Source organism: Jaculus jaculus, chromosome X (genome assembly GCF_020740685.1).
Source record: "Jaculus jaculus isolate mJacJac1 chromosome X, mJacJac1.mat.Y.cur, whole genome shotgun sequence".
Lineage (NCBI taxonomy): Eukaryota > Metazoa > Chordata > Mammalia > Rodentia > Dipodidae > Jaculus > Jaculus jaculus.
The window spans coordinates 70,595,210-70,618,292 of NC_059125.1; the positions used below are offsets into that span (position 1 = coordinate 70,595,210).

The window sequence follows — 23,083 nt, forward strand, 5'->3', positions numbered from 1 at the left end:
AAAGCTAAATAAACCATAATAATCTTCACACTAATTATCCAGCTAGTGGTGGAAATAAAAAAAAAATGTTTGAATATGGTAAACTTTATTATAGGGTTGTAGAATTCATATACAACCAAAACTCCTTACAGCATTCAGCACCTTACAGTTTTATGGATTTCACAATACAAATATCAGTGAGAAAGTATCATTACATTAGTAAAAAGTTACTCCCTCATGAAAATTGTTCACAGATAAGTCAGATTCCTTAAGAGCACCTAACAGAAATGAAAAATGTAATTTCTAAAATCAGCAAAGTTGAGTAAAATGAAGAACAAAACAATGTCAAGAGATTTGAAATGCTTTACACAAAAGCATCAAGAACAATTTTAATTATTTTAACTTTAAAGCATGCTCTCCCATATGATTTTGCCAAGAGCTTGCTTTAAATAAAAACAGAGGATGTAATTTATTGTCAGGATGTTAGCTGACATATTCATGCTGCCTTCAGAAATCTAAACCCTATAAATTCAAAAGAAAAAGATAATTATTTGTTTCGATCAACAAGCAATGCCAATTAAACTAAAATTGGACAATAGCTTGCAGTGGTTAGTAGTTTCTTCCCTTTTTCCTTTCTCAGAATAAGTAATAGAGTAAATGTGTGAGTAAATATCTTGAGTATCCTACAAACATTAATGTCAAAGTCATATTGTAATTTTCTGACTTCCTATTACCAAGGATACTCTTGATCTATTGTTCTTCACTCCTGGCAGATCTTGGTCTCAACAATAAATTCGTTGGGGAAGTGTCTAATCTTCCAGCACTTATCAATGGCACGTTTGTTGAAGCCTGTGAGAAATGCACAAAAACATGGTTTTTGAATTTTATTGTCCATATAAAGATATTTCTACATACTCTACAAATTTCCTTTACATTCTACCTTCACTCTCTTCCTTTGACCTGATAACAATCCGTTGCTTACCCAGCAAGAGGTCTCTGCGACGAAGGCGGAAGGACTTTCTGTTGTTGCAAAGTTGGTAAATAAAAATACCAAGGTTACTAACATCACGAATTTCCTCAACAGCAACCAGATCTTCACGAACAACATAGGTATGAGGCAAGTATTTGCCACTCTAAAAAAAGATTGAAATAAGAAATTCTTAAAGACATTATTCAAATTCTGATCTATAACAGATACACTTTTAAAAAATAGGAATTATTAAAAATAGAATTCATGTTAGAGCAGTTTAGGTACACAGCATTATATATTTTTCAAGTTAATTGTAATATTTCTACAAATGTACTTAGCATGCATTGCTCAAATCCAAAGTCATTTTTTCACCTTCTTCAACTTCTAATAATCATTATTTTGTACTCAAGTCAACTATTTTAGCTTTTATCTATGAATGAAAACCTAAGTATTTGTGTGCATGTCTGGCTTATTTTGCTTAAAATAATATATACCAGTTCTATCTATTTTGCCACAGTGTACATTTTTATTGCCAAGTTATTTAATGAAATGTAATACTTGGCTCAACTCATGTATATTTAGGAAGAAAAATAGTTTTGAAATGCTTAGATAAAGTTGTGATCTCCAAAATACATACTGCCAGTTTGCCAAAGAGCTCCACCAGATTCTTTGGAGGCATAACAATGGAGGTATTGAGAGGCATCAGGTAGCAGTTCCCCAAAAGTAAGTCCAGGTAAGCAGTCATTCCCTTTTGAGAAAAAAAGATGAAAAATAGGAATAATATGGGTGATATTAATACTGTAGGTATTCTATGTTCCATTAGAATAAGGTGATATATCTTTTCAAAATTAGCTTATAGTTATTCAATAACAAAAGAGTGCAAATGCTCTGCTTCAGAAAGGTATGTATTAATTAATAGATTCATTGTCTTTAAATAAATGAAGACAAAGTGATAATTCCATAATAGATATAAGAATTAAAACCCCACCTTCTCAAAGTCATGAATAATTGCTGCAGGATCACTATCAGAGAAACTGGGAACAGGTACATCAATAATTGCAATGTTGTCATCCTCACGAATATCAGCCTCTTCGGTCACAGGCAGGAAGTATGGCTCTCCTCCGTGAAGGGAATTTACAGGGTCCTCAGAATCAAAAAAGCACATCTCTCCATGGTAAATGGTACTCTAAAAGATAAAAAAAGAAAAAAAAATCTTTGTCATAGTCATGACCAGGATAATTGATTTGTTTCTAAAACTCATATCAATTTATTGTGGGCGTGTTTATTAGCATTATCACTGTGAAGGCGAATGGATTTGATAGATCTAAAGGGAACATGATTTTTTTTTCCTTAGGGCATCATTTCTTTGATTATGACCATATAATTATTTAGGTTACTATGAAATGTACAACAGTTAGTAATTCAAAGTATCGAGAATTATAAATATCACCTTGGGCATGAAGTACTTGTAAATGCAGGCTCCACCAACAATAAGTCCTGCCAAGATGAATGAAAGGCCTAATAAAGTAAGCATGCATCTTCCAGAGGAGCCCTCTTTTTCCTGGGTGGCAATTCGGAGCTCCTATTTATTAAAAAACAAAATCAAAAAAACAAAATTAGGTTGCAGTTTCAGGCAGTTGTTTTTGTGTATTCTTTATCTTCCCTTAAAACTTATCATATTTTTTAAACACATTGCCATTTTGGTCTAAAACTATTTCAAGGAAATTCCTGACATCAAATAGATGTAAACTATCTTCAACTACATTACTCTTTTTTAGGATTTCAAAACTTTAATGTAGTTTGATGCAATACAATATGGTGATATTTTAGAATATAAACTAACAGAATGCGGTGTTCTATCCTTTTTATTTACAAAACACTTAACATAATACCTATTATTCATAAATGTTTAATGCATTCAAAAGTATTATTAACTACAAGCAGTGAAGCTGGTGTTTTAGAAATTATGCAGCATTGATAAATGGAAATAGCTTTTAACTTATACAGTGTTATAGTCACTAATTTTCTAGAACGTAGTTATGATTTGCTGCTTTTAAGCTATTTTTTCATAAAACAACTCATTTGCTACCTTAGAAAAGTATTAATATTATTCATTTTACTGGCTAAATTTTCAAAAATGTTTTGTAAAATTGAGTTTTAGAAAGAGTTCTAGAAGGCAGGAATATTTTATTTTCTTTCATTTCAGAAAGAAAAATATTTAAGGTAGTGAATTATCTTCGAATATTCTTAATTGTGTCAAGAAATTTAGATAAAATTGTAGTACCTCTCAATATTTTGATCATTGCATTAATGAAATGGCATTTTCCAAGTCCTGGATTTGAACACTATACTTTGGAGAGTAGAATGTGCTATACACAAAAGCTGTCTGTGAGGCTGATTTTTAAGTTTCTGTTAAATCAAGACTTGCTAAGGAATTGTAACAAGGAAGATCTAAGGCAAAATGTAACTCTTCACCATGCCCTTCCTATGGCTGAGAACTCAAGGCCCTACCTTTTCCATTCTTGTATGTAACAATATCTGTCCTTAACCTGTATTATTCTGCAAGGATAAAATAAATGAAATAATGAAGTGTAAATTATACAGGGTTATATGGAAAAATAATTATTTTGTTTTTTGTTTCACTAGGACTTTCTCATGAAATTGCTACAATATTTATGACGCTTAACTGTCCTTAATATGGTGAAACCACACAAGTTCATGGAAAAGAGAAAGACTGGGGAATAATTTCATGAATGCTTTGTTAATAAAGATTTTTAAAGGTAAAAAATTGAGATTCATTTTTAGTTAAATATATTTAAGCTTGTTCCACCTATATATCTCAAAGGGTTTTCTCAATTCCCATGAATTTCAAAAATTATTAATTGCTGTATTAAAACAGAAATTAGTGTTAGCACTATGAAGATGAGCTTTAAATTTTGATTAGAAACCTGTAACCTAGAGCTAGAGGCAAAATTCATAATTTAGATAATTAAATTAAGGTTCAGAAAGATGAAATAGTTTGGTAATGGCTTAATTAAAATTTATCTATTGGATACATTTATTTTTGTAATTATTGATACATGAAAAAACAATTTGCACTGTAATTTCTTTTCTTTTTCCAGTATCCAGGAAATATATTATTAGGCATGTTTAAAGTATGAAGGTCTCATTTTCTTAAATTATCTGTACTTAGTGGGAATAAGAACCTTTTGTTTTCATTTGCATTTGTTAGAATTCACTTTGGGGGATAGAATCAATTATCATAGCTCATTTCTCTCTGAACTATATTTTAAAATTATTGTATGGAGCCTCCATATATTATTCCATCATGTTCAATCTTTGGTGATCTGAATGATCAATGTATCACAGTATATTGTGGTAAGTATTATTGTCAATGTCATAAAATATCAAGATTAGGATTCTACAGGAACATATCTAAAACTTAACAAAAATATAAACAAAATGGAAATGTTCATTATTTTTATTCCTCATCATACTACAGGCCTGGCAGAAGTAGTCCTTGAATATTAATTGAATCTATCTACAAGTCATGAAGTTTTTGGTGGTCAGGAAGAAAAAGGATTACTGTGTGGCTATATTTAACTACTGGCATCTAATTAGACCTCCCCCAAAATCCGGCCATGTTTCCCTGACAAAGTTAGTAGGAAGGCAATTACATATTTGACCTTCTGTCATTTAATCCAAACCTCAACAATGCAAGGGGGTGTTACTTCTGAGTTCTAAAATGTATGATACACAAAAGCTAGTTTGATTGCAGAGTTAAATATTAAAAGTTTCCATGACGAAAATTCTGCACAAACACATTAGCATTTCAAATTGTGTGCATAATCAAGCTTACTACATGGGTTCTGGTCTTGCTAAAAGCATTTTTCAAATACCCAATCTGAACACAAAAGTTAATACTTCATAAAGAAAATGCCACAAGTTAGGACAGATTAAGCCCCAATATTGCAGTTTCCACAGAACCAGAAGAAAATATGATCACGCTTAAAACAGATTTTACTATGAAAAAATGAGCTTACCCACGCTATATGCTTTTAGGTGCTTAAAGGAAGAAAAAAATGGACTAAAATAACTTGGTCAGGGGTACTTCTCCAATTCTTGGCAAAGTTAGGTGCTTAAATTGCACCATTGGTCATGGTTTAGACTTTTATATGAGCAAAGCGAGGTTTTGCTCAAAAAGAAAGATCCAAAAGAAAAACTATGAGTATCCCCAATTTTATTTTTACAAAAATATTTTGTCAAGAAAATACCACTCAAAAAACATAACTCTTGTACTAAAAGGGCACAGTGAACACTCCGAATTTGAATTAAAACTAAACTTTGGCAGCTCCTTTACCTAATGTTTTAACACCACCTGTGAGAAACTGAAAATACCCGCCAGCCCTTGTGCCAACAGACACACTTGCCCCAAGTCCCAGAGTCTGGAGTTAGAGTTCCCATTTGTCTCCATGCAATTTCCACAAACAGCAATCCTAGAAAGACTTAGTTTCGTTTATTTTCGCTCACATTAAATGAAGGAAAGAGCTGCTCATCTTGCCCTAGTTCACCCAAGGTTTTTGCTCTGCCCCTTGGAAGCTCTATGCATCCCTGGAGCTGGAACCAGAGTTGCGTGGTTCTGATCGTTTCAGCAGCCCACTCCCCACGGTGACATCCACTACCAGGGAATCTCCACCAATTCCCCCTGCAACCTTCTTCTAGGATAAGTGGTGTTAACGGATGGATCAGAGGATCAGAGTGCAACTGGTGTGGGGGCGCCCAGGGGAGTGGGTAGCCATGGGACAGAAAGTGACCCTGGAGCTTGAGCACACCCGACGGACAGTGCCCAATGGGCCTGTAAGGGCCCCAAGGAAGGCAGGGTAAGCTGCATTTTGCTCTCTGCATCTTCCCTTTCCCCGCCTCTCCACTTCCAGACCCTAGCAGGCAGACAGGGGCAGAGTTGGGAGAGCTACCTTGCCAGTGAGAATCTGAGCTCGTACGGTGCGACTCACGAGTGCCTCCACGTCCTGCCGCGCCTCCTCCTTCTGCACCGCCGTGGGGGTGTTGAAGGCGATTTTCACCATGGTGAATCCTCGGGCTGCGCGGTAAGGCGCGGCTCGAATCAGAGTCCTGGGCTGCAGGTTGGAAGAGGTGGAGATCTTGCTTGACCTAGCGGAACCTACTTTCTCCCAGTCTGTCTAACGCAGCTGCAAGCCCAGGTCTGGGGATACTTATGACGCAGTCCCAAACCGAGTGGGAGACCGTGGGCGGGGCCGGGGAGGTGCCAAGGGAGGAGCAGGAGGGGGACCCAAGTGTTGGAGTGGAAGAGGGTGGGGGTGGGAAGTTGCCAATGGGGAAGAGGGGGAAACTGGAGCCTGAGGCCGGCTCAGGCTAGAAGTGCCTCACCTGCACCCCAGGCATGCTCATACCACTCTCTGCACCCTCAGATAAGAGCAAAGCAGGAAGGAAGCCTGTCTGTCATGTCTTTCTGCCTCTGTCCAGACCACAACAGCCCTGGACTCTGACTGTTTTTCCCAAACTTGGGCCTAGCCCCCTGCGGGGCCCAGGACTGTAACTTGGCACCAATCCAGACTTCCTCAGCTCCTCATCCACTCAGGCCAGAAAGCACAGTTCCCTGACTGTTCTACACCTTTATAATAATACCATCCACTTAAAGAAAACCTAGAAACTAGTTTATAGTTATTTGGTTCATTCCCTTAACATTGCTTTTTTCCCCCCCTTTTTATTATTTTTTTCTTTCACAGCTGTAATTTACCAACCTAAAACAATGTTAGATGAGAAAGGCAAGACTGTTGTCTCCCAACTCCCCATTTTGCAGACAGGACATGATGAGATACAGAGGAGGGTGGAAAGCTCACTTGTAATGAATCAGTGAAACAATCCAGACTTTTTCTTTCTCCCTGGTCCTGGAAACCAGAGTAAGGTCTCAGCCTTGTGCCTGTTTCTCTTCAGCCACCGGGTGTATAACCGCAGCTGGGGGCGGGTGGTGGGGAGCAGGTATGTGTGTCCCTAAGTGTTTAGGGAGATTTCCGATACAAAATTTAAGCAGATGCTAATGCAGCTCTAGAACAAAAATTAAAATACTCAGAGGGGCTGGGTTAAAAACCATTATGGGAATAGTTACATGGACATCTATTTTCATACTGTTTCTTCAGTCCATTCTCCAAGACGAGTTACAGAGAACCTCACAAGTGTGACTCAAATGGTGGAGTTGATGATTGAGAGTTAGTGGTACTGATTTTACAGTCTTGCCACAGAAGACATAATAGGAGCCTGATGTTTGAAAGCAGTAAAACAAAACAAAACCCCAACAAAAGAAAATGAACAGAACAACAAAACAAAACAGTTCTTACTACAGACTGCCTGATCTACTCATTTACTTAGCTGAACAGACTGGAATATGTTGAGTTGCTCCCCCTTTCTCCAAGAAATTCTTTCCTTTTTTCTCCACTGTAGGGCTTTTTTTTTTTCTATCTCTATCTCTGTCTCTGAAGACTTGTGTCTTCACTGTGGGTACCTTGCAAAGACAGCCTTCATATTCTCTGACAGATCACAAATGAGACAGCAGATGGAGGGGCAGAGTGAGGTGCCTGCGCCTTACCTATGGCCAGAACCTTATAAAGCAGGAAGTTTGAGTTTATTCAGAAACACTGGCATATTTGTTGTTTCATTTCTTCCTACTTAAGCCTGGCTATTATAATTTAGCATTTGTCAGGCAGTCTTAGTTCAGTCAAAGAAGATTTCAATTTCCAAATTTCCCAGAATGTTTCTCTTTACAGTTACCTTCTGTTTGTAATCACCTTTATGACAAGTTAGCTAGGATATGTGCTGCTCTGGCCCTACGATACACACATAATGCATAACTGAGCAAATGGTTGTTCTTACACATTTATATACCAAGTTTACAAGCTGCTGGATCAGATTCTAATAGACCATCTTAGTATTGTCTTACCTGAAGTATGAAAGGCAGGAGCTGTAGGAATTCCTTCCATTCTTTTCAGAAGAATTGACCCAATCTCTAATATCTACCATTGAGCAATCCACCTTATCTCTTCAGAAATCACTTCCTCCTCTCTATTATGGTGTTCTGAGGATTATGTATAAGAATGAGGAGAAAAAATTCATCTTTCTTGTCATTGGGAAAAGGATACAAACATGGAATAGTTGGATACCCTAAGGTTCTTAGCTTAGTCTCTAACACATTCATATTTCAAGCTCACAGGAACTATCTATTTTTCACATTTTATGTTCCTTCAGCTTCTAGAACTCTTACGGTACCTCAGTGTACAGATATACATCTTCCTGGAGAAGGTCAAAATTCCAACAAGAGTCATGCACATTGATATCTAACTTTTAGAAAAGAATTTAGTCATCTTTTCTATGCAAACCCCATATTCCCTTTTCAGAATGTCACCTAAAGTACTGAGCTGCTATGTGGCAAAAAAACAACTACTACCTCCTGTCACCTGTCATTGTGTCTGTGTTCTCTCTCTCTGTCTCTCTGTATGTATGTATGTATATACATGTGTGTATTTACTGTATGTATGTTGGGAACATAGAATAGCAACAACACACAATATTAATATCTATTTATTAATTTTTAGCAAATAGTTCCTGAATGTTTTTGAATTTTAAATAATAAACTGCTTGGTCATTGAGTTGAAAACTCATGAATACATTTCCATCTACTAAAAGTGAATAACATTAACTTGGGTCTTTATTGAATTCTCTCCTTCCTAGTAACAAATTCTTGCTTCTTAGAATCAATTTTTCTCACTTTCTTGTCTTTGGAAACTGTGGGGGATCTGGCTGCCATACCAATTCCAGCTCACATTGTTAATCATGTCTGAATGCACACCATTCAAGTTTATAAATGACTTCCCTGTTCTTACATGCCAGATGATGACTAAATTATCACAACTTGGGCTGAATGAAACATGTCATGCAATTGTATGTCAAGCAACAATGTCAACTCTCTTTGAATTACCACAAATTCAATCACACCAAGCTAAAGTGGTTAGAGGCATCAGTGGTATAATTTCTTTCATTAACTCATTTATTCTTTCATCAAATACTTACTGAGGACATAGTGTGTGTCCTACACTGTTTGACCATGGGAATATAATCATTAGCAAAACATACACAACTTTCCCTTTGTATAGTATACTATCATTGCATGAATGGTAATGACATATCTGTCATGGACTTTCCAGTGTTTATGGAGAGAACACTGGCCACATGCTTTTGAGTAGGGCACAGTAATTCTACCAACAACTGAATAGTTTCACCTACAACCAATGTTATTATGAATATATGAATCTTTAACTTACATACTATGGCTTTATACATAGCACTCTAAGAAAATTAATTTCAATGCTTATATTTGGAAACCATTTAGGAGGCATTCTTACATATTACTGGTGAGAGGTGGTGAGTCATATTGATGTTTGATGCACTGAAATAAGGGAAAACTTCCACAGAAATTTAGCAGCCATATTTCAAAAGGTCCAATGCTGCAACAAGTCATATTAAGGAGTAAAATAGAAAAAATAATTTTGGTTTTGAATCACAGAGCTTCACAGAATGGACAAAGGGTGGCATTTTTAATAATAATATTAAGCATTTATTAAACATGTTGAACTTCAGATTTCTCTGCTAAAGCCTTTTATCTGATCGAGTTATTTACTCTATTTTTAAAAGAACAACAGCATTATTTTTTTGGTTGATAGTTTCAGAGATTCTAATTCATGGTCAGCTGGCTGCATTGTTTCTTGGCCTATGAGTATGCAAGACAATGGCAGAACAGAACTGCTTATTTTATGGTGGCTGGGAAGCAGAATCAGAGATAGGTCCAGGGAAAGATATAGTCTGCAAAACCATGCCCCCGTGTCCTATTTCATACAATTGTGGCCCACCAATTTCCTGTAATGCTTACATACTCCTCACAGCTTTTCACATGGAGGAATCACTCTGTGGTCTAAAAACTACAATTGGTCTAACCTGTTATTAAAAATAAAGGACTCAGGGACTGGAGGGCTGGCATAGCAGTTAAGCGCTTCCCTCTAAAGCCTAAGGATCCCGGTTCAAGGCTCAATTCCCCAGGACCCACTTTAGCCAGATGCACAAGGTGGCACATACATATGGAGTTTGTTTGCAGTGGCTGGAGGCCCTGGTGTGTCCATTCTCTCTCTGTCTGTCTCTTTCTCTCTCTGTCTGTCTCTTTTAAATAAATAAATAAATAAAATTTTAAAAAATGAAGGACTCAGCAGTTAATTACCCTTTCTTACAAAGCCTGTAAAACCAGGTTCAATTTTCCAGTACCTATGTAAGGCCAGGTATCAAAATATAATTAGATAATTGGATCAATCCTTTGAGGATAGCAGAGACTTCATGATTCAATCATGTCTCAATGATTAGATTTCCTGGCTGATAAGTCAGCCATCAACATATAAGCCTTTTGTGGGTCCACAACAATTTCAATTTCATTGATGAGCAAGCTGATTGATTCTTTTAATAGGTTGATAACATGCCCAATATCAAATTCTACCTCAGGTGATCTAATTACAGTGTTTGTACTACTTCCCATTATATTGTCTTGCTGCCACTAAAAGAAGTGAGCAAATCGAGAGAGGGCAATAATATACATATTCTCAAGGGCAATGAAAGGTGAAGTGCTTGATTATATTGTAAACATGGATCCCAACTTGGGACTTTTCTCAGTAGTAAGTACATTTGCAGCCCTTTAAAAACTTCCCTGGCCTACACATAACTATAGGCTACTGGTCCTAAATAACATCACTTCTGTATTCTGGAACTGTTTCTCTCAACAGAGAAGTAGCTAAAGGCAAAGTTGGCCAGCCATTTGTTTCTGGGCAAAATTCCAAGTGTTTGATTTAGCTCCTTAAAGAACCAGGCTATTTTCTAGATTCCTCCTTTCATTGCTTGTATAGTCAAATCTTGGGAGCAGAACTAGAGCTCCCCACAAGAGGTAATAGAAAAAAAAAAAAGAAAACCTTGCTTTTATAAAGAGACTCTTGTTTCTGCACTGCATTTACAGTTTTTCTAGTGGATATACCAGTGGAGCACAGCTGTAATGGCAGCACTCAAAAAGGAGAAGCAAGAGGACTTGGATTACAAGGTTAGCCTCAGTTACATAGCACGTTTGAGGCCAGCTTGGGCTACATTTGAGACTGTCTCAAAAGTGGGAAATAGGGATTGAGATACAACAATTTCATAAATAAGAGAATGGAATCTGAGCCCTACTTAATTTATAAAAATATTTTTCTTTTTCTCAATTTGTTCAAGTAAAAAGGTTTACTCTTTAAATAAACCTTCGTTAAATTATATAAAAATTCTGATACACATACAACATATGTGTGGAGATCGAAGGGCAACTTTGAGGTGTCTATGTTATACATGCTTTCAGATGGGGTCCCTTGCCATTGTAAACAAATTGCAATACTGCAAAGGAAGGTCAAACTATTTGGCTTGTGAACTTTGGATTCTCCTGTCTTCACCTCCTATTGTCACAACAGGTGACTTTGGATCACAGCTGCAAGCGACATTTTAAGTCTTGCTTTAGATGGGTACTGTGGAATTGAACCCAGGCCAGCAGGGTTTGTAAGCAAGTGCTTTTGAGTACTCAGCCATATTCTCATTCGTAAGTCATAGTCTTGAATCCATATCTCTGTGTCTTACCAGATCAAACTTCATCTGAAGCCCTAGTCCTGAATAATAGGAGGAAGAAACTTAAGTCTTGCCCCTGGAGTGCTTTTAAAAGTTTCCAACTGTTTCAATTGCTCCATAATATAGCAAGTGACACTAAAATATATTTGTGATCTGGAATGACATTGTAAAGTTATGTTAAGATACATTTGTGGGGCTGGAAAGATGGCTTAGCAGTTAAGCACTTGCCTGTGAAGCCTAAGAACCCCAGTTCGAGACTCAATTCCCCAGAACCCACGATAGCCAGATGCACAAAGGGGCACATGTATCTGGAATTTATTTGCAATGGCTGGCAGCCCTGGCGTGCCCATTCTTTCTCTCTTTTATCTCTCTCTTTCTCTCTCTCTGCCCCTTTCTCTCTGTGTCTGTCGCTCTCAAATAAATAAATAAAAATAAACAAAAAATTTAAAAAGATACATTTGTGACTTCTAAGTTTTGTTCCCATCCAAATAAATGACAGGTAGCTGTATATTCATTAATTATTATTAAGGAAAATGTTATTTTACCTATATATTTTGGTTTTATTGGCTCAATATATTATGTTCCTACTTTATAGTTTAATTTTAAAGCACAGAATACTAAATTATTTCACATCACATGGTTCACTTTCATTATTCTTGAAATTCTATTTTCATCTTCAATTATGTTATGCCTTTAATTGAAACTAACTCAGTCTTTCAATATATTAAAGGCTTCAAATATTCCAATTTACAGTGGTAGCTTGGTAATATGGAAGCCAGAAAAGCATGCTTAAAAAACAATAGTCTTTTTCCTCAAGTGGACTGCATATATTTTCTTCTTGTCAGTTCCAACATAACAAACCAGATCATGATTATAAAATCCTGCTTGAAATTTCCTTAATTAAAATTCAAGCACCATAAATGGTTCTACTCACACATTAGTGTGATGGTCGTTTCTCTGCCAGTGCAAAAGGGTGGACTTGTATGAAAAAGCAATGCAGTGTATGACATTTTCTGTGCCTTTTTTCACCAAGACATCAACTATATATTTTTTCACTGTCATGATAGGAAATTATTCTCTCAGAATTCTAAATTTAATTTTGTTTTAGAAGCTAAAGAATTCTATTAAAATATTGTATACACATCTTGGAAAGGGAGTATTTTATATTCTGTTTATGTTACAATTAACACTACACAGATGGCTTTTTGCTACTAAGGTCTATACTTTGAAATATGATAGTAAATCAAGTAGATTAGAGATATGGATTTTTTCTGTGTGAGCATAATGTGCATTTTATTCATATATTGTATGCACATATATGCATGTACATGTGTATATATAGGCTAGAGGTCAATGGCTAGTGCCTTCTTTAATGTTTCTGTGCCTTATTTTTTGAGGTAGATACCCTCTCACAGAACCCGCCCCTCTCCAATTCAGCTAGCCAGCAAGGTCTAGGAATCTTTTTGAGTCCACCTTGAAAGCACTTGAGTACAGACTCTACGAGTTTTTTGTTTGTTTGTTTGTTTTTTGAGGTAGGGTCTCACTCTAGCTCAGGCTGACCTGGAGTTCACTATGGAGTCTTCGGGGGGCCTCGAACTCATGGCGATCCTTCTACCTCTGCCTCCTGAGTGCTGGAATTAAAGGCGTAAGCCACCACGCCTGGCTCAGACTCCACCAGTTTTGATGTGATGCTTGGCTTCTGAACTCAGGTCTTCATGTATGTGCAGCAAGCCCTTTACCTATTGATATATCTCTTCAGTCATGAGAGTAATTGATTTTACAAAAGGAATATAAGGTACACAAATGTCAATACCCATTCTAAAGATGGACTACATTTCCTTCCTCACCGGAATATTATCCCTTGATCTTTAAACTTTAAGAAGACCTTCTATTTCATTGGAATATTAAATGCTTGCTTCTTAAACATCTATAAACCTTAAAAGGCAGCTAAGGGATAGCTCATTCTGGAGTGAAGTCATGCAGTCTCCCTCTCAGCATTCTTTTGACATTGACACAGTTAATCTAGTCACATTAGTAGATTATTTAATGGTTTATTTTTTAAGATTTTCAGGCTAAATAAACTGTTAATTGTTGCCAAGACTTGCTACTGAATATCAATTAAGCACACACTGCTTTAAGAAAAATGATGTTTGTGTAGAAATACCCAGAAAATCAATTAAGAAACAAGTATATTGTATGAAACGGTGAACTAGGATGACATTGCAAAGTGATATAATGATGACTTATTTGAAATAATGTTCAACATTATATATGATGAATGTGTTGATGTTGATGCCATGAGAAGAATATGATTGTGCCATCCATAATGCAAATTCCTCCAAAGACAACTCTGTCATTGTTCCAAATCTCTATCCCAAATGCAACTACTGATCATTTAAGCAATTTTAAGCAATATAGTTAAAATATATTTATATAGCAAGTTTAACAAAGTCAAAAAGTTCTCTCACTATGTTAGTGATATTTCTGTTCCTTTGACAAAACATTTGTGATAACCAATTTAGAGATATGGTTTATTTTGACTCGTAGTTTCAGAACTTTCAAATCATGGTCATTTGGCCTTATTGTTTTGGGCCTATGGTGGTACAATATGTTATGGAAGGGAAACATATGGCAGAGAAAGTCTGTTCACCTCATGTGGGAGAGAGAAAGAGAAAGATGGAGGGAGAGGGAAGGAGGGAGGGGGAGAATTTTAATAATTCTTCCAAACACATAAGGGCATGACTCAATGATTTAAATTTCTTACAGCAGGTCTCACCTTCTAAAGATTTCTTCATGTCCCAGTGATTCAGAAGGATGGATATAAGGTCTTCAACACACTGGCTTTTGAGATGTATTTAAGACCCAAAATATAGTCATAGCCGAATCAACTAAGAGCACAATTTGTTCTCACTTTTACTGCCCCTTAATCCTCCTGCCTGTCTGTCTCTTCTTGCCTGTCTGCCCACTTTGCTTACCTCCTCAAGTCTATCTGTTTGTGCATATTTTAGTAAGTATGTTCTTTTCAATTTAGTTTTGCTAAGTCACAATGCTATTAGCATCCAAACAAGTTTTAACTGGAAACTTCCAATCTACATTATTTTACCTTGAGTATTAATGATGATATATAACATATAATAATAAAGAGCTTCTATTGTTCTTAGCCTTTATTAGTTTCATGGTAATTTTTGTGATTACTGGATATAAGAGTGTCTGTGGAGTTTTTAGTTCTGGATTGTCAAGTATAAGATAAAAAATCCATTTTAAGGAGAAAACTTGAGGTCCTTGTGTGTCTGCAGGGATTACAGAGGTTCTGGACTTCACTTTTACCAAGTAAAAATTAGGTAGGTTTGTGTAGTAATTCTATTTTTAGTAGTGTCTTATGTTATGCACAATTCACACACATATGTAATTATAGGTAAGTTTATAACATATATATTAAAATATATAAAATTGCATATGTATCTGTAATCTTTGACCTGTATCAGCCTTTGTCTAACTTGCCTTTTAGTTTTGGTAGTGGAAGTATATTGAGTTTAGCCTGTTACCAAGATGAGACTTAATAAAATTGCTGACTTGAACTTAAATTATTGCTTCTTTCTGGAAAGAAACAATAAAAACAAATGTAATACAAAAGAGAACCATACTGCCTATATTGTTAGTTCTTATTCCACTGTGTGGTATGTCCACTGAACTTCTTTAACATGTATGCACAGTTAAGTGCTATTTAGGAAATATAGAAATATGAACTCTAGTATCTATTGTAATGACAATAAAGTCTTGTACCATAGAAGCATCATGTATTCCTTCTGTATAGAATGGCATCCATTTTGTAGCTCTCATTCACTTTTATCCTGCAAAACTTCTCCATTTATGTTTGCAAAGTTCTTCAACTTTTTTAAAACCAGGTTTTACTAAGGTTTCCAGGAGTTCAGACTTGCCTAGAGTCATAAAACCAAATATGATGTAGCAGAGTTTGGCCTGGAACATAGATCTCTTAACTCTGAGTTCACTATTCCATCCACCACAACATGCTGTCTCAGGGTAGAACAGGTGTTCCTTTCCTTTCACCATCCATATCATATCTCATCAGTAGCAGTCTGAAAATATGACCTCTAGTACTTGCCATATGAAGCCTCTATCTCTCTAGGGAATTTCATGTAAACTAATAGGAACACTATAAAACTTTCTAAATCAGACCATGAGAAAGGTTTCTAAGAGAAGTTGAATTGGTGTTTGTGAGGGCACTTTCCTTTTCATCACAGCATAGCTGCACATAAGCCAGTGATAACAACACTGTTCCTTGGAATAAACAAAGGCAGTTTCAGATTTGCTGGATTTATCTAGAAAAAAACCAGTCACATGAGGAAGGCTTGGTTAGTGCTTTCTATCTCAGTGTTGATGACTGAAAAGTCTAGTGGGATGGTAATAAACACAGGTTGCATTCTGGGGTCTTCCCCAGTGGTTGCCTAACCCTGTTTTCTTATTAATCCAAACCAGCATCATATGTTTACTCATCAATCAACCATTAGCAGAGGTAATGGAACCTCCAAGCTTATGTAACTTTTTTGAGTTTGAGAAAAGGGCAGGTTTTGAGGACTAAACATAATGAAGAAAGGTTACTTAACATTCATGCCCATATACTAATGCTTCTTTCAGTTTTGATTAGAGAATCTTCTCTTTACAAATTGTGGTGACCACTGGAATGACCCAAAAGTCACCATAGTATTGAGAAGATATGATGGAGGAGTGGCTCTACACTAAAACATCTCTATCACACCTTCTGGGGCTCAACCCATTGCAAAAAAAGGTGATAGAAAGAATGTAAGAGTCAAAGGAAGGGTAGGATTGCTTACAATGCAATCATCCAGACAGAAATTGGCCTTGATATCCATGACCTCACTGAGCCTAGCACTATCTTCATAAGAACCTCATAATAGGAGGGAAAAAATGATGTTGTCAAAATAAAAGAGAGACTAATAAAGAGAAGGAGAGGATATGATGGAGTATGGATTTGTGAAAGGGAAAGTGAAGGAGGGATGGGAATTACCATGGCTTATTGTCTCTAAGTATGGAAGCTGTCATTAAAAATAAATTTTGAAAAAGAAGATAGGAAATGTGAACCGAATACTTCTGTATAATTTTTGTTAGGATAAAACACAGAAAGGAAAGAAAGAAAAAGTATGGAGAGGAGAGTGGGAAAGAGGAGGGAATGAGAAAAGAATGTGTAACAGTATATCTAATGAAACAATGCACTATTTCTTTATCTGAAAATCTTTGTAACTTTGGGACTTTTAAAGTGAAGAAAACATTCAAAAATTCTTGCCTTACAATTCCTTTCAATCTCTCCATTTTGCATGCAATCTGATCTCACTGTAATAATAGTGTTTTTGTTGTGATTAAACAACTTAGTTCTTCAATGTATAGGTTCAACATTTCGTTTCTTATTTATATTTTATTTATGTATTTGAGAAAGAGAGAGATAGAGAAAATGGATGTACCAGGGCCTCCAGACTCATAAGCCACATTGTGTATGTGGCTTATGTGGGTCCTGGGGAATTGAACTTGGGAACTTTGGACTTGCAGGCAAGTGCTTTAATCTCTGTCATTTCTCCTGGCCAACCCTTCTTTTCTTTTTTTTTTTTTAATTTTTCTAAAAAAAACCCGTTTCTTTATTTGAGAGAGAGAGAGAGAGAGAGAGAGAGAGAGAGAGAGAGAGAGAGAGAGGGAAGCAAATAGAGAAAGAAGGGACCTGCCAGAGCCTACAGCCACTGCAAATAAACTCTATATGCATGCACCACCTTGTGCGTCGCGTTTAAGTGGATCCTGGGAAATCAAACCTCTGTCCTTTGGCTTCGCAGGCAAGTGCCTTAACCACTATGCAATCTCTCCAACCCAACCCTTCCTTCCTTATAAGCATTCCTGAAGGAAATACAGGTTCACATGGAGGAATGAGGAAATACAGCTGTGTTTGGATTAAAGATGAGTTTTGTTTTTTTAGATTTACAGTTAACAACGTTACAGACTACAAGTATTTTGCTCTAGTTCTCAGCAGTAGTTATAAGAAATCACCACACTGGATTTTGTAACAGCTCATTTTTAAGAGCAGTTTTCTTAAATTGGTTTATAAAGGTATTTAGCAATGTGAAATTTTTGTTGTGTTCTGGGTTTTTTTCCCCTAGAAAGTGAGATAAGATATGCTTCACTAATCATAGCCAGAATTACAAATACAAAGTGCTCAGTTGTGCTTTGAATTTAGAAGTTATCAAGATCCTTTTTGGAAGTGGTGACCTTTAAACTATCTACTGATAATGTAGATAATAGTGTCTGCTTGGGTTTAATATTGTAACCCAAGAAAGACATTTTTGTTCCTTCTAGTGGCTCACAACAATTAGGCTAAGTAGAATCTCCTCCTCTGCCTCTAAGAGAAGTGGGAAAACAGGTTGAATGATAAGAAATAGGGTGGAGATCAAGCCCCTAAGGACTCAGAACAATTTCTCTATGACAGATCATCTAGTCTAGCACAAAAGTATTCTATTCAAAATGGGTGGTTTCAAAGCTGAGGCAATCTTTACTTAAAAATTTGACTATGTTAGTATTAAAATAAGATCTTTTTATAAGTTGAAAATTTTGAAGCAACTGGCTGGGTTTTGTAATAGTAGCTAAGAATTTGGATAAGGGCTCTTCTGTAGCATATAGTATGAATTTCTTGACTATTTTAATATTATTCCCTTTGAGGAAAAAGTTGCTAGATCAGGACAGTAGACTTAGGGATAGTCCAAGGCAGTAAGTGGAAGTCTATGCCTGTAAATGTAATGTAAGAAGAGTAAAGTAGTTGACATTGCCAGAGAATGAGAGAGAGCTGGCATCTGTTCATGAGCATTGAATGATTATATAACTCTTAGTTATTTCAGTCTTAACTTCAATTGGGTTATTAAATAATGGGCCTTTGTGGGTTAATTTTTATGCTGTGCTTTCAATTACATCAAAAGTGTAGAACCCATAATGTAGAAAAAAGGGGAATGAAGGGAAAGGGATGGGAAGGGGAATAATAGCCATGCGATATGAAAGTAGAAAGAAAAATACTGGAGTAGAAAAGGTATACCATGGAAAGAGGAACATGGAGACGGGAAGGGGAGCAAGGAGAAGAATCAATTAAAAAAAAAAAACCTATGTATGAAAATGCTGTAAAGGAATACATGACTATGTATGGTGATTAAAAAAAAATATCTTCAAAACCTGAACTAAAGTATTGCTAAGAATGGGGCCATAAGACAAAGTCCATTTATAGAATGTAAGGAGATTGAGACCTGGAGTTACAATAGGGCTAAGAAAAGCCAAACTTGATGCTATTTCACCAGATTCTGACTACAAAACTAAGTTGAAAATTGAAGTAAGTTAGTGAAAGCTCCTGGTATAATATTACTTAATGAAAGAGCCAAGGAACTCTAAGGGATTTGTCAGTTGATTAGATTTTTTCACATTAGATCATAATACTGCTGTTTACCTTTTGACCCTGAAACCTCTTTGCAAAATGTAAAAATAAATCTATTTCCTTTTCTTAGTGACTCATTTAGGAGAAATAGTATTTTGTTCAGAAAGTGATTATTCACTGACATTCATTATAAAATCAGAAGTGTGTCTCTGGAGGTAGGGTGGAAGGGATTGTTTATTACCTTTAAGGCCTAAGGAAAATCCAGTTTCCTTTTTTTCTTCCCTCTCTTTCTAGACATAACCTAAGAAGAAAAACAAAACAAACAAACAAACAAAATCATTGACCATGCTTTTCCTTCAAGCTTGGGTCTCCCTGTCTTTTCCCCACACGCTCCCTGCCCAGTGACTACATAGGATAAACTGCACCCCCCTCCCTTGGGTACCTAAGCCTAATATCAATCACTGATCACCCTAACAATATTCTAAGCCTCACCACATAGGGGCTTTGGCAGTTAGCATGAAGAGAAGCCCATCAGAACTGTAGATGTCTATGCCCTTCCTGCCAATCTTGCACCTTTTGTAGGGCATCTGCTCTGTAGTCACATACACATGTTATTAAAATCTGGAGCTTCTCTCTCTAGTTTTCATATGCTGCCCCTTTATGTCAGTAGTTAGCAGAACTAAGTCTGACTAGTACTGTATGGTCCTACCACCTATAATATGGGTGCTTGCTTTACGACGAGGACTTTTCATCTTTTTAGTATATACTTTTCTATTGTGACTCAGTGTGTAACTTCATGGCTAGTGTGTGTAAGATCTTGGGTTCAATCTCGGGTTCAATCACTGGGGCAAAAAAGTAAACAAATAAATGACAACAACAAAAAAATTTAGCCAGAGAGTAGATTCTGTTTCTCTGCCCTCCTTTTCTTTGCTGATGGCCTGATGTTCAACAATATAATTATATAACTTCCTGCAAATGAGAGAGCATGTTTTGGGATGGAGGGAAGAGATTTTGATCAAAAAATTCAAAATCAAGGAGTTCTCTTGGCTCTCAGTTGCACAAAATATCCCCATTGCTCAAAGTGAAGGCTCTAAGATCATTAAACATGTACACAAAGACAAGATTATTGTTACAACGGTGCTTGTGCCTCCTCCTCAGGAAAAGCACTACCAAAATAGCTATGTTTGAAGGATATTTCCCTTTTAAAAACAAACATAGAAAGAATGGGACCTCATGGAATCAAAATGACAGAGTTGGCAGGGACTTTTGAAGCTTGTTTCAATTCCTTTCTGGCTGTGCAGTGAAGGAGTGTCTTACTTGAATTTCCCAATCAGTTAGCAAGCCAAAGATACTGGAAGCCCTTTCTCGGGCTCAACACAGGGCTCTTTCCATCTTGCTCAGCCACTCCGGGGTTTAGCATCTGTCCCAGCTGTTACAGATCATTAAACTTAGGCCATTTCTTCCCAAACACTTAAAAACTGATTGTGTCAACATTATAGAATTTTCTTTGTTCATAGCCGGAATTTTCATTCAAAAACTTTCTTGGGATAGAGGTTGATGATGATGATATTTCAATATATTCCCACAAGAGTTCAGGAAAAAGTAGAGTCTATAATCTGTACTAAAAGGTTTTCATTTGTTTGTTTAATTTTTATTTGTTTTATTTTTAATAGCATTTAGTTTAACATGACTGATATCAATAACTGTGTAAATACTGAAGCAAATAAATGGGAAGATAGATAAAATAAATTTCCTAGAGGCTGACTGCACACAAAAAATGAACAGGTGTGAGGGCAGGCATTGGAATCTGTAGCCTGGCCTTCAGGCTGATCAAATGTCACATTGTGATGATTTACCTCTGGTCACAATAAGCACAGGTGCTGCCATCATGATCCAGCAGCCACCTGATATGATTCCATCTACAGTGATCACTAGGAAACATCAAGGCTTTTTTTTCCTGCTGCTGGAAGATCTCCATTTACCCTTCCAAACCTGTATCCCTCTTCATGTCTACAAATCTGCTAACTCTTTGTCTAGGCTAGGACAACCTGGTTGTATGAATTTCCTATGAAAGCAACTTGGACCATGCCCAATTTGACCTGGGGCATATTCCAAAGCTTTGTTAGCATGACACTAATTGATCACATAAGTTAGGGATATTAACTCAAAGTCATTCTTTGAATGTTCACTCAGTGTCTGTGTGCCTATCGATATCTGATTTGTAATAGCCATTTTCTGAGAAATAAAAATATTGGTTGACATGTTTTTGTTTTCATCCCTGATTCATGAAGGAAATTTTATAAATCATTTTACCCTGTTTTAATATCCTCTGGTCATATTTTTAAAGGCCCTGAGACAAGTGGGCCCCAGTTCATTGAATGGAAAGACTATAAAAGTTTCAGAGCATTTGACATAAAACTAATATATTATGTGATAATGTTTCTGGTAGAAACCAGAACCTCATTCATCATAAAAGACACTCTCCTTGGCTAAGTTCCATGTTGTTGGTTGAAGAAACTGTCACCCTCCTGTCACATCGCAGATTGTCATTCTCAATCAGAGTGGGAAAAAACTAAAAATGCTATAAATAAATGAGTTTTACCAAACAAAAAATACTTAGGAAAACTTGTGGACTGAACCCTTCTAGTTAGAGTGCCCTTTTTAGGGTCTTGATTTTACCTAATACAAAATAACATGAATATGAGAATATATGCTACTGATATATTGTACTTTTCTGTTTCTTTTTTTTTTTCCCTGAACTTTCCAAACTTTATTAAAGAAAAAAGCAATGGTGGTAAATCTCTAGAACATAGTCAATTTTCTGGGATTCCTCCCCTGAAAATGTGACATTTGATTTCCAAACACATGCCAGCAGTGTACATGGTTCCTAACAGTGCTTAGTAGGTAAGAAGTTGAAATTCTGACATGTTCATCTTCCAACTTTGCCCAGTCTGTGATCTGTCTTTGGATCAGCTATAATTGCCTGAACAGCTACTATGGCTTCATTAATTTTTGTCTGCAGCTCTCTGAGCTCTTCTATATGCAGCAATCGCAGAATCTGAGCAGCTTCATTAAGAACTGCATCTCCTGTGTCAAAACCAAGAATATGTTTGTCTAAAGCAACAGGTAAGCCCTCTTTTGTTTGATTTGCTTTAGCAACTGCATCCTGTGTCAGACGCTCTTGAACCAAAATGCGAATTGCCTTAAGCATCACCAGATAATCATCGTGGCGCTGGATCTGAAGGAGGTTAGCCAAAGCCATTACACCAGCCTTAAAATCAGGATTATTTACATCCAAGTTGATCAATGGCTCTGCATTTTTAGCTGCATTGTCAGTATTTTTTGTATTATCAGGTACTAAGTCCTTGTATTTTTCAGCATTATCTCCATATTCAAGTCTAACAGCTAAACCAAGAAGCCAGTCAATTGCTTCTTGTCGATCCTGAATCTTGAAAGGACAGTTAACATCTTTGAGATACTTTTCAAAAAACTTGGGCCAGTCACTGCTGTGGATGTTTCTTAAATTACCTCTGTCTTCAATCTTGTAGTGTCTGATTTTCTGGTCTTCCAGCCAAACAATAAAGTTTCTAAATTCTGTTTCATCTTTGCAGTTGAAGCCGGTCGGGTTGTGGTAGTCGAGAGCAGTCAGCTTGCGTTGGAACATGGTCCCTGCTTCTCACTCGGGGGCCCCCAGGGCCTCCGTGGGGAGAGGAGAAGCGAGGTGGAGCGGGCGGCACGGGCACCGGCTCTGTTTCTTAATACTAAACTCTGAAATTGCTCTACATGCTGGAGCTTAGCTTAACGTTGATAGGCATTAACTATAGAGCTAGAAATAATAATTTTTTGGTTAGCACAGTACTGGTTTGCCACACCCTAGTGGGTTTCTAATTGTCCCAGAGAGCATTGTGAAATTCTTGGGAGAAAAAAAAAAGGTACAAAATTCAATTTGAAATCATCTGAACTGAAAGCAGGAGCCAACAACATTTGTGTATGGT

At 36.6% G+C, this 23,083-nt stretch overlaps 2 protein-coding genes across 2 annotated transcripts; both read right to left on the minus strand.

Moving 5' to 3' along the window:
• Window positions 1-68: 68 nt before the first annotated feature.
• Itm2a (integral membrane protein 2A) lies at window positions 69-6,172 on the minus strand. The gene is made up of 6 exons (XM_004666967.3): window positions 5,923-6,172; window positions 2,400-2,531; window positions 1,938-2,135; window positions 1,587-1,697; window positions 962-1,112; window positions 69-828 (listed from the first exon to the last, which is right to left on the minus strand). The coding sequence occupies exons 1-6, from the start codon at window positions 6,031-6,033 to the stop codon at window positions 740-742; spliced, it is 792 nt and encodes a 263-aa protein (XP_004667024.1). The 5' UTR covers window positions 6,034-6,172; the 3' UTR covers window positions 69-739.
• Window positions 6,173-21,843: 15,671 nt separating this feature from the next.
• Window positions 21,844-22,767, minus strand: LOC123456686 (RNA transcription, translation and transport factor protein-like). Its single transcript, XM_045140680.1, has one exon. The coding sequence runs from the start codon at window positions 22,750-22,752 to the stop codon at window positions 22,018-22,020; it is 735 nt and encodes a 244-aa protein (XP_044996615.1). The 5' UTR covers window positions 22,753-22,767; the 3' UTR covers window positions 21,844-22,017.
• Window positions 22,768-23,083: the final 316 nt, after the last annotated feature.

Bases quoted from the DNA above. Each gene is read 5' to 3' on its own strand.
- Itm2a (XM_004666967.3), bottom strand. From the start codon at position 6,033: ATGGTGAAAATCGCCTTCAACACCCCCACGGCGGTGCAGAAGGAGGAG. The intron at 2,136-2,399 runs GTGATATTTATA...TTTATCTTTTAG, and splicing joins ACAAGTACTTCATGCCCAAG to AGTACCATTTACCATGGAGA. The intron at 829-961 runs GTAAGCAACGGA...CATTTCTCACAG, and splicing joins TCGCAGAGACCTCTTGCTGG to GCTTCAACAAACGTGCCATT.
- LOC123456686 (XM_045140680.1), bottom strand. From the start codon at position 22,752: ATGTTCCAACGCAAGCTGACTGCTCTCGACTACCACAACCCGACCGGC.